Genomic DNA, 18,521 nt, shown 5'->3' with positions numbered 1-18,521 from the left:
GCAGTTTTTGGAGTACGCCGCTCGGTACACTCGGTATAACGGTTACACGTCCTTCGGTACAAAAACAACAACAAAAACAAAAACAACTCTAAATCATATTTGTCGCGATCAGCGGCCGCAGCCGCCGCCGCCAAATTTTTGCCGTCGCCAAAACGTTGCGGAAAGAACGAAACAAAGAAAGAAAGAGGAGAATTGGAAGGGAAGAGACAAGTGTGTGTGTGCGTGTGTGTGTGCGCGTCACGCCTTTGACGCACATTTCGTTTGCTAAAACTAAACTGTAAATTTTACTGATAGATCGAACGGCAGCATATAGAGAACTCTACACAATATGCGATAACAGTATATAGTGCTGCGAACTGCAAGTTGCTTAACATCCTTCAGTTTTTGGGGCGAAACAAACAAAAATTTACGGTTTATTTTTTTGTTTAGTACATAGTAGTAGAAGCAGCTGTGATAAATAGTGCGCATATATACGACAACAACAAACAAACAAACAAGCAAGCAAGCAAACAAACAAACAACTTAAACAACATAAAGTTAGAAGCAACAATTTGTATACGAGTATCATCGTCATCTGAATCGGAAGACGAAGAAGCAGAGCAGAGGAAGAGTAGAGCATAGTAGCAGGCTGCAGCTGAATTTTTTCAAAACCAACGCAATGGATTTATGACAGCAACAACAACAACAACAACAGCAGCAGCAATAAAAGTAACAGCTACATGGGGCAACAACATCATCAACAACAACAAAAACAGAAACCAACCTGGTGGCCACACATGCAGCAGCTCTACAAAAGCAACAACAACTGCAACACAACAGTATACTAAACAACAACAACAAAAGCAACAGCAACAAAATCTAAATGAAAACAAATTGTATACGATTTTTATAAACCGCAAACAAAAAAAAGAAAGGAAGCAAACAGAAGAAGAAGAAGTTGAAGAAGCAACAAAACAAATTATATATGTAAATATTATATAAACATTTATACGATATATAAATATATGAAAAAAATTAAAGAAAAAGATCTCCCCTCTAATAACAACAACAACAACTGCAAACTACGCGTAACGCGCGCACGTAACTACAACAACAACAACAACAAACAACCAAGTATACCAGCAACAACAACAAATTTATGTATAAGCTAAAAGTAAAATTTAAAAGCAAAGATTTAACAACAACAACAACAAAACATGTGCCTGTGTTAAAACAAGAAGAAGAAGTTAAAGTAGATGAGTAGTAGATGAAGAGAAGAAGAAGAAGAAGAAGCAGCAGTAAGAGAAAAAAAGTGCAAGCAACTTAACAGATAGAGAAAAATATTTTTGAATATAAGAAAAAGAATAACAAGAAACAAGTGAATAACCAAAGCAAAGCAGAGTCGTGCATCTCTCTTAGCAGGAGGCCCGGCCCAAGGAGCTCCATCCAGACGCCGACGCTAGTGGCAACACAAGCAACAACAACAACCACACCAACACCAACAACAACAACAACAACAACTCGTTTTGTGTTGCGCCAATCGCTTGCACACTAAAAGTGGCACAAATCGGGTTAGAAGTCGCTCCCAGAGCATTAATGGCTCAGCCTAGGGTAAGTACCGATTCCAACCCATATATAACTAGCGTACTATTTAAGAAACTAGAACCTAAGTGCCAGTGAAATGTGAAGCCAAACGCCAAACGGCAAAGCAAATACTCTTCGAAAAGTGACTCTGGCGACGGCTTTTCAGCGGTCTGTAAAACCGACAGATTGTCAGCGTCGGGGTATTGTTATAAGTTATGGATTAGTTCGAATATCATTAGTGTTGTTAAAAGATTTGGTCAGTTGTGACTCAACCGTTGTTCTGCCGGCGGTATTGACAGTTCAGCTAGTTTGGGAAGTTAAAGAATATTGATATGCCACTGATATTACTCGCTTGCTAAACAATTTCCACACATGTTCTACAACTAGTTTTTTCGCATTGTCAACCGGCTCAGTAGCCTTTATCTTTCTATCAAAGACTTACCATTCGAAAACTAGACTTTCACAGTGCCACTCGCATTGGGAACTTTCCAACATTTATTAATAATAAATATTATATAACATAATTAAACTGCTGGCTACCTGCGATTTTAATATTCATAACTTGATCATTTGAATATCTAGACTCTAGACTCTCCATCGCGAAAATGTATTTTTGACTTCATAATTAATTTGATGACTTGTCCAGCAACAGTTTTAAAAATAGAGAGACAGTCTTAGATAGTGATTGACTCTGAATTGAAATGATATTTTATAATAAGAAGCTTACAATACTTATGGCTCTGTTTTATTGAAGTAGCTTCTAAAATTAAAGATTATGGTTGAATCAAAATTAAAATGGCGGGTTTATTTTAAGACTCTTAATGGAAGTTCAGACCTACACTAGTTTAGTTTAGTTTTTCTTCGTTTTATTCATCACTCCGCTGTCATCCAATTGGTGGAATTATACGAAGTCAAATCACATGTGAAAATAAGAATTTTTGAATGTTTCTAAATCAATCTCAAAAGGTTTCATACATCGCTATAAATCAGAATAATTCAAAGTCCGTTTCAAGAAAGCAGTCTTCAATTAAACGAATTGAAAGTGTTTTACAGGAAAACAATCTTCAAATATTTGTTTCAAATTTTTCTCAGTGCAGAGTCTGAGAATGTACATTAATCTTATAAAGTAATTTTAAATAGCTCTTTCTAATATTAATGATTTTAAAACTTTGTAGAACATAATTAGATTAACATCCTCTCACAGAAATCGGTCTTCAAATATTTATTTGACATTGAATTATTGACCGTAGGGCCTAAGGATTTATTTGGCTCCAGATATGTTGAACACTTGTAATGGAGTTTGAGAACTACTTACAAGCATCTTCTTGCTTTGCTATAGAAGTATAGGAATTGTAATGTTTCTAAAGTAGATAGATTTCATATACAATTTCGTTGTATCGGAAAATGTTATAAACCAATTATTTATGGAACTATTCAGAACTATTTGCTTGCTCTTTATTTTGAGTCCAAAAAGTGCGTAAATATCATTTGAAAAGTGCGATTGAAAATAATCTATAGATCGAATTTATAGATCGTGCACAACGTGCCGCAAATCTGAAGTGGATTCGCAAAATATTTAAAGTTGTGTTGTGGTCTACCTTGTTCAAGATGTGATCATAAATCAAATGCTAAGCAGCTGTCCGATCAACGAGGGCGCCTATATATTTACCAATCGCATCTGGTTAGTTGCGCTCCACTCGTACCAATTGATTAGCGTAGATGTGTGAAACTGAACTTGATTTTCCGCTAAATCGGAGTCGGAGTAGCAATGAAAAAATAAAGAGAAAACTGAAGCAACTGGGGCCCCAAGATTTGTCCAAGTAATTAGCATTGAATTCTGATATTTTTTACTTTTCGTTCGTTGTTGGGAATGGCGACGGACGGACCCATCCATATAAAAATAATGACAATAAAAAAGTGTATAGTATAAAAAAAATATATTTAACGTAGTGCCCGCGGGAATTTTGTGGTGATTTTTATGTGGCTCGGCCTGTGGTTGCTGTTGGGCATAAATTTACGCTTGTGGCTTAATGCGCGATTCTATATGTCCGACTGTCTATATGTCCTGGTCTCGCAGCTTGTCGATGGCGCAGCAGAGCGCGCCATTTCAATTCCATTGCCATCAAATGCATTTTTCGAGACTCTGTAAATGAAGCGTCTCCTCTCCTCTGCTCTCCACTCCTATGTGCCTAGTCCAGGGGATATACTATATATACGGGCTCGTGTGTGTGCATATAATTTTATTGCACATTTCACACACAAACACACACACACACACGCACAGATAGCATTCACATTCATTCATTTGTGCACAATACGGCAACAAACGAAACGCCACTGTGGTTTTATTATTTACAATTTCATTTTATTTTCCACATGCACAAAAAATTTTTCATTGCCCGCTGGCTCTTCTATAATTTTCACTTTTGTACGTCGTACACACGCTGCGTACACTCAGAGAAAAGGAATGCTATAAGTTTTTGGTAAATAGAACAGAGATCTACATATATTTCATTGTTCGTTTTGTTGGTTAACTGTCTCAGAGTCATATAATTTCATTGCTTCATTTGTTAAAGTCTACTTCCGAGTACCGTCGGCGAATGCCAAAGTTCCAAAAAAAAAATAAACAAACAAATATATATATATAGCTTGTCAATTAAAAGTGATTTCAGTTGTGGAGCATTTAAGGTAGATTTTAATTTGGAAAAAACATAAAATATAATTCACTTGAGATTCACAAGATGATAGAAAGTTCATTGTTGAAACATCAGTCGAAAAGTTAGAGTTGAAAAGATTTTTTATTTAATGAGAATAGTTTTTCAAACAAAGAGTATATAAATTGTGAAGAGGCCGTATCGTGCAGGACGTGAATAAAATTGGGTCAGACAGACAAATAATTTGCACACAAATTTATCCAGCTTTTTATAGTAAAGTATTGTTTTAAGCAAACTTCTATGGGAATTACTTTGCAAATGTCATTTTACAAGCAAGAATAAAATATTTAAAAGTAAAATGCCAGATGTTTTTAAACTATTTTAACTTTTCTTTAAATGTTCAAAAAGCCAATAAAAATTTGTTGTAATAGAATAACAGAAAAGCTAACAAACGAAAAACAGAAAATTAAGCTCTAATGTGAAATCTAGGACCGGCTTCAATCAAAATAAGATTTACAGATTTTCTTGTTGAGGAACAAGATCTGCTGTTCGAGAACAGGCATAGTTTTTGACAAAACTATAAAAAAAAGTGTTCAAAAGCGAACTTGATGTGCATTTAGAAAACCTCTTGGTAATAGAAAATAGGCAAACCTTTTCAAAATATAGGAATGGTTTTCATTAAGCTTTTTCAAATTATTTGTATAGAGCTGGATGGAAATTATGTGAGACTTTAATATTTGAAAATACCGAAAAGAGATTCAAACTCGAATCCATTCTGTTAGTGTAGTGAGGCACAAAAATGGCGGGAAGCAATTTTTATATTTAATTTGATTATTTTATGCCCTGCCGTCTATATAAATGTTTATACTATACGCATGTAAATGTGTGTAAGTGTGTGTGTGTGTTTGTGTTTGATTGTGTGTGTGCGGCATATTTTCGCCTCAGTTAATGAAAAAAAGAAACTGCACTGCAAATTGTGTAAAAATCGCGCGCAAAAATGCGGTTCTCGGCTCGGTTCAGCTGCAAGTTCCGACGTTGCCCCAACACTTGCCCCCAGCCGTAGCCATGTCCGTGTCCGTATTTGTGTCCGCGTCCATGCCGCCGCACGTTGCAATTCAAAAAATTGTTTTGGTGTTATTTTAATTTAAAGGTTAACCGCAGCGTAATTTGTGGCATAAAATATAATTCGTCTAGTGTGTGTGTGCGGGTCTATGTTGTTGTTGATGTTGGTTCTAAAAAAAGAGCAGCAGAATAAAATAAGAAACACGAAATGGCATTTGCTTTGCTCTGCCTTTGGGGCAATGTGCGCGCCAAACTTTGCTTGCAACTTGTGCGCATTTGTTGAATTCAGTCTCCCTGCAGTTATAGACAGATATATGCCGAGGACTCTACTTGAGATTCGATTAATGTGACACTCACTGATCACTGACAGAAGTGAGAATTGTGTGTGTTTAATTCATATTCCTTACAGTTCATAGCAATAACATTAATCAAAATAAATCATAAATCAAATTCACTTTCCGTCCCGACACACACAAAATCTTTAAGTGATCTGCCACTTGATTTGCCACCCAAAACAAAATTATTCACAAATTCGTGTTTATGAAGAAATTCCGCGGCCAATAAATTGAAAGTGAAGTCTAACTATAGAATTAATGATCTCACAAGGGAATAGCCTTTGTCTGGTGAGAGTGATTTAAAAGCTAATCGAGTTTCTGACTTTTCTGTTGACGATTCACAAATGAGTCATCATCTGCTCGAAGCACAGATTTGTAATGCAATCGAATTCAGAAATTCACTCTTCGAACCTGCTGGCCTTTTTACAATCTTCCACGAATTCAATTCCAAATATAGTGTTTTACTTAACTTCTCTTCTTCTGTTAACTTGATCAAATTTTTTTTAGACTTATTTGGCAGCTAATGGAGCTTTAAAAGTTTCACTTTAAATATTTCTAGAGAACACATTTTTTAGTTTACTCTTCGAATAGTATTTGGTGGGTGTTTTTTGCATTCATTAGAGTGGTCAGAGTGTTTGCTGAAGCTAAGCGTGTTTCAATATTGGACTTAAAAATTAAGCTTTTTTCTCACTATCCTTTTTGTTACAATTTATTTATTTAGAAAAAAACTAATATTGCAAACAAATTCAGAAGCAAATACTTTACTCGCTCTTTATGGCAGTTTTAAGCAACTTTTGTAACCAGTTGGAGTTCTTATTAATTCATTTTTAACTACCAGCATTGTTGGCCATTCAATGTGGATTTCAACACCAATTTAGTTTGCCTTTTCGAGCAAAATATGCAGAACTCAACGACAACAACAAAAAGCAAATCAAATGCAATTTTATGCTGTCATGCCAACAAGGAATTGTAGTTTAGGCGTCCCTCTCTGAACGCCGCTTACTGACCACACACACACGCACACACACATGCACAGAGAGAGGCACTAGCTCTTTATTTATTTATATTTTGTTGTATATATAAATTACATATGCATATTTCTCTAACCGGCTGCATAAAAATTTGCGCTGCAGGCCACATAAAATTGGCTTTGGCGGCCCCTGTCCCAGTCTGGAGCCCCCCTTGGGTTATGCCATGGAGCCGAGCCGCGTTGTAGAGCTTCTTTGGGGTTTCTCGATTGTGCCGGGCTGCTAAAGAGCTCCATGTTTAATGACCAAATTGCGTGCCTTGGCCATTGTTGTTGTTGTTGCTTTAGCCGTTCGTTCGGTCATGAAGTGTTTTCATTAGTCTCATTTCTTTTTACATTTGTGCTCAAATCGTCTTATAAATTTTTTTAAATATTTGCCAAAACTACCAACTACAACACAAGCTCTAATAAAGGTGTATGTGTGTGTGTGTGTGTGTTGTGTGTAATTTCCAGTCATTAACGCCCAAATGTGCGCTAATTTTCAGCAAACAACAACAAAGTCAAACAAATTTAATTTAATTCTATTTTTTCTTCGGCTACGTACAAGAAATGTGCGTCTTTCAATTAAAAATAGAGCTACAAATACGACCCCGAAAGGCACGGCAGAAATACCTGAACCAGACCCACGTTCCATACAAGATGATGGCTTTTGTGTCTTTCTCTCTCTCTCTCTCTCTCTCTCTCTCTCTCTCTGAGGGCAAAAATCATTTAGACAAGTTGCTGCACGCCGCTCATTAAATTAAATGAGCCATCAGCACGCAATTTATTTGAGCATTTTTAAGTGCGACTAACTCGGCACACTGCCTATTTGTTTATTAGGGCGCTGCCTGAGTCGAGTCCAAGACTTAATGAAGCGACTGACTGATTCTGCGATCAAAATGAAATGATTCATTACGCATTTGAGTGAGTGCTTCAAACGACTTGTGAATGTTTGTAATTTTATTTCAAAAGACTATATGTTTTTTATAATAGGTGTACTTGAAAACAATACTTTACTTTCAATAATAAGTTTTCAATCTTCATCTACATCTTGAAAGAATGGAAAATGCGACTCAATCAGCACCAATTTTGTTGACTGAACTTTATGGAAACCTTTATTAAGATAAACTGTCTCAAATTTAAGTTACTACATATAATATAGATATAGGCAAAAAATGGAATAAAAAAATCTTACTAAGTCTCTACAACTTCTTTCCCCAAAACTCATTTTGTTGCATCAACGAAGTAAACTCAAGGCCCCTCTCCAATTTAATCCCTACGGAATGTCAACATTTTATGCTTTTATCAAGGACTAGTACACAAAGCTCTTGTCTTAGAACCCGTAGCCATTCTGTTACAGAAACTAAATTAGTATTAGTATTAGCAGGCAGCTTCAGAAGAATGCAGACCTCTTCTATGATGAACGCTTCATCTGTCTATTCCCGAACACTTCTTCTCATTCGTAAGCTTTATGTGCGTATTTAAAATAAATGGCTGCTTTTGTAAAAACTCGAGGCATGAGTCAATTAAATAAAATAGGTATGGCACTCAGAAACTCATTCCAAACTATTTTCAAAATTCATATTTTGGGAACTATTCGAAAAAATACACGACCTGTGTTTTTTGTTCTTAGTTGTCTGCTTTTCAACAAAAATCAGTTGCGCCCGCCTGGCTGCTTTATAAAAAATCATTATATTTATTATAAATTTTGTTATACGTTGTCTAAAAATTGTTGTTGCTGCTTGCTGCTGGTGGCTGGCTGTGGTGCCGGTGGTGCTGGTGGTGCGTGTTTTTTAATCATATGCCAAATTGCTTTGCTGCTTTTTTAATTTAATAAATGCGGCGGGCAGGCTGAGTCGCGTCTGACGTCATTTGTTGATTTTTGATAAATGTTAAAGCGCCAAGAATTTGTTTGCTGGCCACAACATCGTTCGCCGTGTTCTTGTGCTTTGCTTAAATTTAGCCGCCTTCTCTCAATTTTGTATTATTTTTTTTCGAAAACATTTGCCTTAAGTATTTGTTTTTAGCCATAAATTTCAACTTCAAAAATTAATAAGCAGTCAGGCGACAAAGCGAGCCGAAAATGAAATGAAATGCTGAAGAACGACGAAAGAAATTGAATTTAAATAAAACATGCCAACGTTTTTGTCTCAGTTTTTTGACATTTTCGCTTTCCGAAACACTTGGCCCGTTTGATCTGCTTCTTGCCGCGTCCCACTTTGTTCAATGGCCCAAATATGTTTGTCTCTACGAGTGTGTGTGTGTGTGTGTAATACTCTCAATATTAATAATAAAAGCGAGCGTGTTCGAGCGGGCTGTAAATTAAAATAACACCAAAGCACGCAACAAAAATTAATTGTCTAACACCAAATAAACTACAACGAAAATTTTAGCGACCCCGAATTCAAAAACCCCTCCATTACGAAAAAAAACGAAGAAGAAACTGGGCGTGCATTGCCGGCAACTTGCTGGCTTGGGTCAGTAACATACACACACACACACGGACACTTATACACACACACAGATACACACCTACTATCGCTCAATACAGACATTTTTAGAGAGACTTGATTGTGTTTTTGGGGCACGGCTGCGTCGTCTGCTAATTAAGAAAGCGAATTTCAAATACAACATGATAAACAATTAATTTTGATTAGTCGCAGTTTGTGTTTCTTACCGAGCGCGCTGCAATTAAAAGGCACGGCCCAAAAAAGCAAAAGTGCGGCCAACACACACACACACACACACACACACACACACTCTCACACAGAGACAGGCAGACAGTGCTCCCAAAAAAAAAAACCAAAAAAAAATCGATAGAATTTTGCAGCAACAATTTGTTGCCACAGCCATATGCACTTTATGTTCCCATTGCTGTTGTTGTTGTTTCTGTTGCCAAAACATTTAACTGGAGCACACACACACACACACACGCACACATGCATACATAGGAGTACGTGTGCAGTTGGTTGCTGTTGGCGGCAGCATCGCAAAATGGCGGCCATTGTCACCATTTTGTAAGCATTTGCACACAAGCACATGGCCAAAAGTTTTTTACGCCTACTTTGCATATATACGAGCATAGTCCACATAGACACACCCACACACACACACTAGCACACATGCAGACACTGCCGGCTGATGCTGAATTTTGAACTTTTTTGCACACTGCGCCAGCATTTGGCTCATAATTCTTTGCGTCTGCTCTCACTGGTCAGCCACCCGGCCAGCCTGTCGGCCAGGTCAGCCGCCTGCCTGCCTGCCTGCCTATGTGTGCCGTTAGATAAAGCCACGCACAGACAACGATAGCAACAACAGCAACAACAACAATAGCTGCAACTGTAATAGCAGCAACAACAACAACGATTGTTGTATTCCATGCCTGCTGGCTTTCAAGTTCAGACAAATTTTGTTCATTACAGCAAATGCTCGAAATTGTTAACACATGGCGTTTAAGAATTTAAAAGCTTTAGAGCTTCAATGCGCTCGTAAGCACACAGACAATTGTTCTACATGGATGTGAATGTCTATACTCTTTCACTATAAAGAGTCGCTTTTAATGAGACTATGCAGAGCTAGACTTGTTTTTATAAAATGCATATATCTCTTTATATACTTAAGTACTTGTATGCTGCTTTGGGGGTTTCTAATATTTTTAGCATTGTTGGTTGTGCAGGTTGCTCGACTTCAGACCGAGTTCACCCCGAGGCCGGATTACAAACGCGTAGAAGGATCTGTTTTTAAGAAGTGCAGCAGAGTCTCTATAGTGTTCAAGCATTCTTATACTGTGATGCACCTTTCCATTAGAAACCCTATCCCTATTAGATTCCCTATCTTCTTAAAGGTTGGAAGTATTTTCGGACTTTTTGGTTCTTCGAAAAAGCCAAACAAATAATCAATCAAGCAGATAAGAACTTAGCTTTTCCAATTTCTTTGGAACGGCTTATGATTTTGAAAAACACACTCTTTTAAATACTCTATGCATCTATATATAATTAGCTGCACTAGACATCTCTAAAAAGCACCAGTTCCTTGATGAATTCGTTCCATTGACTACTTGCATATATCTTCCCTACTATATGTCTATAGAGAGCTGCCTGAACTTCGACATTAAAGTTTAAGCTGCCACAATGCGTGGCATGGATACTTTAGTTAAACTATTTAGCATTTAAAGCACAGGCTCGAATAGAATTGAGTATATACATATATATGAATTAATGTCGCGCAAGCACGACAAACACACACACACACACACACTTCCTTTCACACAACTGGGACACACATATAAGGAGTCGCCTGGCAGGCGGGCCGAACGAACGAACCAACGAACCACTTGGTTTTTCGACTGTCACTGACAGCTCGCAGCCCTTTTTGTTGTAGCATAGCACTGTCCTTGTTGTTGCTGCTGGCGTTGTTGGTGTTGTTGGTGTTGCCGTTGGGGGCGTCATAAATTTTTGAAGGATTTCGGCGCTGAACTTGTCAAAATCAGACAACGACGCACGAGCAGCCGAAAGCGCGCCGGCTCTGGCTTTACTGTTTACTGTTATTTTTTGTTGTTGTTGTGGCTGTTATTGTTGTTGTTGGTGGTGCTCTGGGGCGCTGAGCAGTGGTTGTTATTGATCCACATTGAACCAAGCAGCGGCTGTCAGTTGCAGGCCAGGAATTCAGGCATTCAAACACTCGGTCGGGTCAGGCCAGCGTTTGCTTCTTTTTGCATACATATGTACATATCTATAAGTGTCTATGAATGTACATACATATGTATGTGTGTATGTAAATGCCAAGTTGATTTTAACAAGGTCATTGGCTTGCATGTATGTATGTATGTGTACTTGTATGTATGTCTGTCTGTAAGTTGCACACTCACGCACACAAGCATTGATCATCAATCAAAGTTTTTCGGGTCTTGAGAAAGCTTTTTGGTCTGGCCTTTAAGTGTATTTACTTGTTCGATTTTTCGCTACAGTTACAGACAAGCGACCAAACAAAACAAAACAAGACAAAACACAACAAAACCAAACCAAAGAAAACAGAAGAACAAAAGGTCGCTCTGCCCAATTCCCACATTACTTATGTACAAGTACAAATTGTGGTAATTTTCAAGATCTCTCTTTTTTTCCGTAAAGGTTTCTTTAAAAGCTAATGCACACACACACACACATGCCAGCAATTTCCTCATTTCTAAAAGCGAGCGTCGCGTCGCGTTGTTTGTAGCTGCTGCTGCTGCTTGCCACCAACACTAAAATTAGCATAACAACTTTATAGTTTAACTGCCCGACTGCCTGCCTGCCTGCCTGGTTGGTTGGTTAGTTGGTTGCCTGCCTGCCTGCCTGCCTGCCTTGCTGGCCTACTCGAGCTGCCACCAGTCTGGGTCGCTGGCAGTATCTATAGGTTTGTATCTTGCATGTGCATACGCCCGCCAACACCAAAAAGAGTCACATCCAGTCAACCCGGGGCTGGTTGACAAAAAGCGCAGCTTTTAACCTACAAACATTTTTGCATTGAGCGAGCCAACTTGCTGCCTCACTGGCCAACTAGTTGACTGCTCCAGCTAACAGCAACTAATCTTTTGTATGTATCTATGGGATACATTTTGTCATTCTTTTGTTGCTGTTGCTGTTGTTGTGGAGCAGCGCAGAAGGAAAAGTCCACATCAGAGCTGACAATAGCTCCAGTTGCAGGGGAACCACACTTTGTCAGCTGCACTTGAGGCGCAGGTGGCTTGTGGCTCAGCAAAGCTGCAGCTTCGGAATTTGATTGAGCAGCTGCTCTGAAAAGGCAAAAGGCCTGAATGCCAACAGATATGATTTTTACCATTTCCTGTCACAGCATTCATAGATAGCCAGATCTTCTCTCTGTTTTGTCCCTCGATAGTAAGCAGCCGCTGTCCTTTATTGCCAGAAAAGCAAAAACAATTTCATGCTTTGTTTCGTTTTTAGAGCATTAATCATTTAATTGCATATCTTTGTCTTTCAGTCTTTTTATTGCTCTTAACTGATTTAATTGTCATTATTTATGTCCGTTGCTGGCTTTGAATTTTTTCTACACATTTTTCAAATATTTCAAGCAAGTCTTTTTTTGTATTAAATATTTTGAATAAATTGTATATTCATTTTTTTGTTTGTGCACAATTTATTTGTGTATATGAATGTTAATACATCTTTAATAAAACTTTTTATGTTTTTATTGTCTTCTACTATAGAAATTTAAATTTATTTAATTATAAATGAAATATATTTGAATTGGCAAAAATATTGCAATTCCTTAACTATATTGGACGATAAGGGAAACTTTGTGTATTAAACCAGTTTTGAGATTTTATTTTTTTTTACATTTGATGTCAATTTGTTTTCCGTTCTGTCATGCTGCTTATTTTCATATCTGTCCAATTTGATTTCCCTGTACTTATCACCTGAAACACTTGACATTTGCAACCATATGCCCCCGCTTCCCTCCCCCTCCCCACATTCAGTCAACAGCCAACAGCAAATGTCAAACGTCAAGTGCGGACTCTCCTCACACATGCTTGGCTCTGAATTGGCGTCAGTCTGTACGTCAGTGAGTCAATTGCTCATTTAGTGTCAGTACAATGCCAAAAGCTGCGTCCCACAGATTTTTCCAAGCCGATAACAACAGCAACAGCAAATCTTGAGTTCGGCTGTGAATGCGAAGAAAAACTCTCATACAAAAGTGCCATCATTCTTGGCTGGCACAAAAATCTTGTCAACTACTCTGCGGCTGCCTCTTCCTTGCCACCATCATCAGCGTCATCATCGTCGCCATCGTCTCCATCGCTGCCATCGTTTGGGATCGTTTGGCATCGTTGCTGTTGCTGTTCCCGGCTCCGCTCGAAAAATTATGCAGTGTGAAACGTTGCGGTGCGCTGCGACGCCACTTGAGTATAAAAATGATAAAAATCTCACAAAACAAAACAAAACAAAACAAAAAACCAGCCACAAAACACAAAAACAACAAAAATAACAACAAAAAACAAAAATAACTGGCAAGTAGTAATCACAGCATTGGGACTGAGCGGCGGCTCAACCTCAAGCTGTAGCTCACAGAGTCGGTCGTCAAGCTCTAGAGTTTCTTCTTCCTTCAGATTTTGTAAAGCGCAGAACTGTTGTTCAAGCAGCAGCAGCAGCAGAAGAAGAAGCTGCACAGCTCTAACAACAACACTAACACCATTAACAACAACAAAATGCCGTGTTGAACTTTAAAAATATTTGTGATTGTTGTTACTTTTGCTGCTGCTGCTGCTGTTGTTGTTGTTGTTGCTGCTGCTTCTACCGTTGCACACAAACCTGTTCACAATTGCGGCGTTAATTTTTTTTACAAAACTGTACACACACACACATACTCAGAGAGATTAACTGATAATATTAAAAATTGCTTTTTTAACTTGTCACTCGCCCGAACGCCGACTCCGACGCCGACGACGACGTTGGCAGCGCTGCCAGCTGCTGCTTTTGGCGCTTAATTAATATGCAAAAAACGTTGGATGAAAAAAAAAAAAAACAAAACGAAAAAACTTCATATATACTCGTATATGTATATGTATATCCACATAATGCCATGCGGCAGCAAAGTAATCACAAGGTCAGGTTTTTGGGCTATTGGCGCTTGTTGTTGTTGTTGTAGTTGTTGGCGTCTTCAATTTACGCTGATCTTTGCTTCATACGTTTTGGCAGCGCGACGTGCTTGGAAATATATACGAGTATATGCATAATACTTTATTTTTATTTTTGGTCATTTGTTCGCTGGGAAACGGACCAAAGAGTCGCCCGAGCTGGTTTTGGTGTTTGGCTTCACATTACGATTGTCGAATCGGGATTAATACAACATATACCAACATGTATCGAACTATACTAATTGACCTACTTACTACTACTAGACAAGTGCTTCAAAACTATTTGCTTTGCTAAAAGTGTCAAAATGATCGAAGCAGCAGCCATTTATAGTTTTCAAACAATTCCATATACTTATAACATGTCGAAGCCAGATATGAATGGGTATTGGCATTATTAGCTTCCTTGGAACGCACAAGAGTGCTGGACAGATGTGCAGACGTTTTTATAAAAGTATAGCCAGGCCTAAGCTAAATACTTAGACTAGTCGTTAACTTAACTTGCTGATCTAAACATTTCTCTACTCCTTTTGTATTGCAGTATGACGATGGCCTACATGGCTATGGCATGGACTCGGGTGCTGCTGCGGCCGCCATGTATGACCCACACGTTGGTCATCGGCCGCCCGGTCTGCAAGGTCTGCCCTCGCATCATTCACCACACATGACGCACGCCGCGGCAGCGGCCACAGTTGGCATGCACGGCTACCATTCGGGGGCCGGGGCGCACGGTACACCTAGTCATGTATCACCGGTTGCTAATCACCTAATGGGCGCAATACCCGAAGTACACAAACGTGATAAGGATGCGATTTATGAGTAAGTACTCCTAGATATCATTAACTTATATTCAAGACGTCTAAAATCATGGCATAATAGATAAATAATGGTCAAGCATTTGGTGAATCATACTAATTGTAGTTATTCGATCGACAACAGAATAATGTTTGTTATGGAAAATATATTCTAGTGATAGTCCATGTGATTAGATTCGAGGCTAATTCATTCAATTCCAATGCACTGTTTGTCTTGGTATAAATCTTAATTGAGCATTGATCAATTGTTAATTCAAAATACTCTTCAAGGCCCTCTCTCTATTAAGCAACAATTTTCTTTTAAAATTGCAGGTTCACTAAATAATCCAGAGTCCCTTGTAGGGTTTCACTTAGCCTCGCTAAGCAACAATTCTTTTTCCTAAGCTACAGTTTCATTTGATAATCCAGAGTCCCTACAAGACTCTCTCCCTATCTAAAAAATCTTCATTAAACTTCAACAATCAACAATTCTTCTAAAGCTAGACTCTCTTCCTATCTAAAATATATTCATCAAACTTCGTCAGTCAACAATTCTTCTCAAGCTACAGCTTCAATTGTTAATCCAAAATAGTCTTTAAAGCTTTCCCTCTATTAAGCAACAATTCTTCTTCTCAAGCTACGCTTTCAATTGGTAATCCAGAGACCCTCCTAGACTCGCTCTCTCTATCTGCAAATCTTCATTCAACTTTGCCAATCAACAATTCTTCTCAATCAACAGCTTCAATTGTTAATCCAAAATTGTCTTTAAAGCTTTCTCTCTATTAAGCACCAGTTCTTCTTCTCAAGCTACAGATAATAATCCAGAGTCCTTCCTAGACTCTCTCTCTCTATCTGCAAATCTTCATTCAACTTTGCCAATCAACCATTCTTCTCAAGCTACAGCTTCTATTGATATTCCAAAATCCTTGTAATACTCAACCTATCCCGCTCCCACACATCAACCTGCTAAGCATATTGATTAATACTTAATGTTGGGGCCTGCCCAACTGGCAACTGCGTCACCTGTTGCCGCACGTTCTCACCTTCACCTTCCCCTGGGGTAAAAATATAAATATACGATTATGGATAAGTAGTATGTGCAAGGAAGACATCCATCGAAGCGAGGGAGTAACATAAATTTAACGCACGCGCGCCTGCGCTTCAGTCTTTGGTCCTTTCACTGCCGGATCGCTTCTTCTGCTTCGGTATCTGGTTCTCTTTCGGTTTTTTGGTTTCGGCCGAAGTGGGCGTTTTGCACAAATACAAAATTATGGGTTCCCAACAAGCGTTCGGCCCGGCTTGGCCCGGCCCGAAAATTTCTCTTTCAATTTAGTGTGTCCTGGCATGTCCACGGCAGGGCTCTGACAGCCGAGGGGTGTGCCGCGTGTTTAGTGACGGACGTGCTTAGGCATTAGGGAGCCGTCAAACAGTTGTTGTGGTTGTTGTTGTTGCGGTTGCGGTTGCTGGTGTTAATTTGGCAAAATTGTGGCTGTGTGGCTGCGGCTTTTTCTAAGTTGGCTGCGCATGCGTCGCAGTCGAAATGATCTCCTGGGCCGGTTGTGTCATTGCGTGTTTGGATTCCAATCCAGGGGCCGGAACTGCCAATTTTCTTGTGTTGCAACTGCTGGGGCAGCAGCTGCCTGAATGTTGTTTGTCTTGTGGCTTCGCTTTTGTTTTTTTTTTTTTTTGCTCGATTCGATGTTTGCATTTAATAAGCAAATATTTTATTTGCCTCACTTTTTTGTTTGTCTCTTGCGCCTCTGCTGGTGTGCTGTGCAATTTTATGAATGACTGCCTGCCACGTTTCGTCGCCACATATTGAGGCTGCCAATCAATCAGCTGTTTGGCCAACGTCGGGCTTGGGAAAAGACCCATCGTCATCGTCATCATCATCATCATTATTATCGTTATCTTATGACGACTTCATTAGCACACTCGGCGCTGCACATTGTTTCACCTGCAACTCGAACTGTGCGACCTGTAAATAAAATTTCAAAACGCTTATTTGTACAATTGACACCTTCGAGCAACAACATGCACACAAGGCTCGGCAATTCCAAATGGAAAATGGGAAAAAAATATGCTACAATAAAGTGAACATGCGCATTTTGAAGAGTTTTTCAAAAATATACACGAAAAAAGAGCGCTCTTAACACCTTCTGAAGTGCATGGCAACAGCAACAACAATAACAACTTTCAACTTCAGCTGCTGCCGCTGCCGCTGCCGCTTTGCGACCTGTCGCCTCTGCCTTGTAGAGCTGCCAACAAATGCCAAGTCATGGCAAATGAGTGTACACTTTTTTTGTGCACTCTGCACTGTCCACTAAGGCAGTCAGGCAGAGACGGAGGCAGACAGCCAGCCAGCCAGTCGTCCGTTGCTGCCGCTGTCCTTGCGACGCACTCAGCTGGAAAACGCACGGGGCTTGGACAGCGGACTCGGCCCTTGGCATTAGCGATGACGAGCTACACTCTGCAAAAAACACACTCCCAAATACAAATATTCGACTGTTCCGCCAATAAAAAAAAGAAATTAGTCTAGTGTGATTAGATTTAATATAAGAAGTAACTATTTACTACTAGTAGCATGTGCTTAAGTAAAGAAGGAGGAAGTTTCCTTTCGTGGCTTAAGTGAACACGAGGAGATAGGTGTGGAAAATTAAAACCCCAAAGGGGGGAAAAGTTTTAGGAAAAGTCAATATTTTTCAACCAATAGACTTCAATTTGATTTGTAAGCTTCCTAGAGCTTACTTAATGCAATTTAAGCTTAATTCATTTTTTTTTTTAAATTTGTATATGTGTACTGATATATTAGAGTGCTTGTAGGGCACTTGGGGAAACTAAAAAGCGCAAGTTATGATGAGTGTAAGAGCTTTCTTAAATAGTAAAGAATAGCATTAACTTGATAAATAAAATGGAGGATTTCAAAACACATACTCGTAAATTTGGCTGAGTGTATTTGGAGACATGGTGCTGTTGCTTATTAATAGTTGTTAAGCGCAAGGCTACACCCTCTAGTTTTGACCGCTCGTTCTAATGGCCAAATGAAGTGCTGACCAACAAGCAAGGCAGGACGGAACGGACTCTCTCCCTCATCGCAGTATATATATATATATGTATATATATGTGTGTGTCTGCCTAATTTTGTTCAGGTGCAATTTGTGCTTAGAGCGTGAAGAGTGTGAGGAGCAGTTGCCCTTTTTGTGTACGAGCATATCCGAACAATGGCAGCCAGAGAATAATAATAATAAAGGAGGAAAAAATGTGGAAATCATGCAGCTAGCTGTGTTAGTCATTGTTGTTGTTGAACTAATCCGTCAAAATGTAGGGCCACATTTTTGTTGTTCTGCTGCGATGGATTACGAGTATGCACAAAAAGGTCAGCACCTGGTCGCTTGGTCGCTTGGTCGGTCGGCCATTTGCATGCCGGACAGGAAATAGAGAAAAGAAAAACCAAAAGATATACTACTTGTACATACTATA

The 18,521-nt window shown here is 39.0% G+C and overlaps 1 protein-coding gene across 1 annotated transcript in view; it reads left to right on the top strand.

Annotated features, from left to right (window-relative positions):
• Positions 1-1,056: 1,056 nt before the first annotated feature.
• The window catches only part of LOC115620556 (homeobox protein homothorax), a 166,215-nt gene continuing 148,750 nt past the window's right edge, over positions 1,057-18,521 (top strand). Inside the window, exons 1-2 of the mRNA XM_030513843.1 lie at positions 1,057-1,590; positions 14,789-15,066. Of these exons, the coding sequence (XP_030369703.1) occupies positions 1,576-1,590; positions 14,789-15,066 (293 nt within the window). The 5' untranslated portion in view covers positions 1,057-1,575. The remainder of the gene's footprint in view (positions 1,591-14,788; positions 15,067-18,521) is intronic.

This window comes from Scaptodrosophila lebanonensis, unplaced genomic scaffold (assembly GCF_003285725.1).
Source record: "Scaptodrosophila lebanonensis strain 11010-0011.00,11010-0021.00 unplaced genomic scaffold, SlebRS2 tig00000024-arrow-pilon, whole genome shotgun sequence".
Classification (NCBI taxonomy): domain Eukaryota; kingdom Metazoa; phylum Arthropoda; class Insecta; order Diptera; family Drosophilidae; genus Scaptodrosophila; species Scaptodrosophila lebanonensis.
The sequence above is the reverse complement of the archived record's forward strand: the minus strand, read 5'-3'. Positions and strand labels throughout refer to the sequence as shown.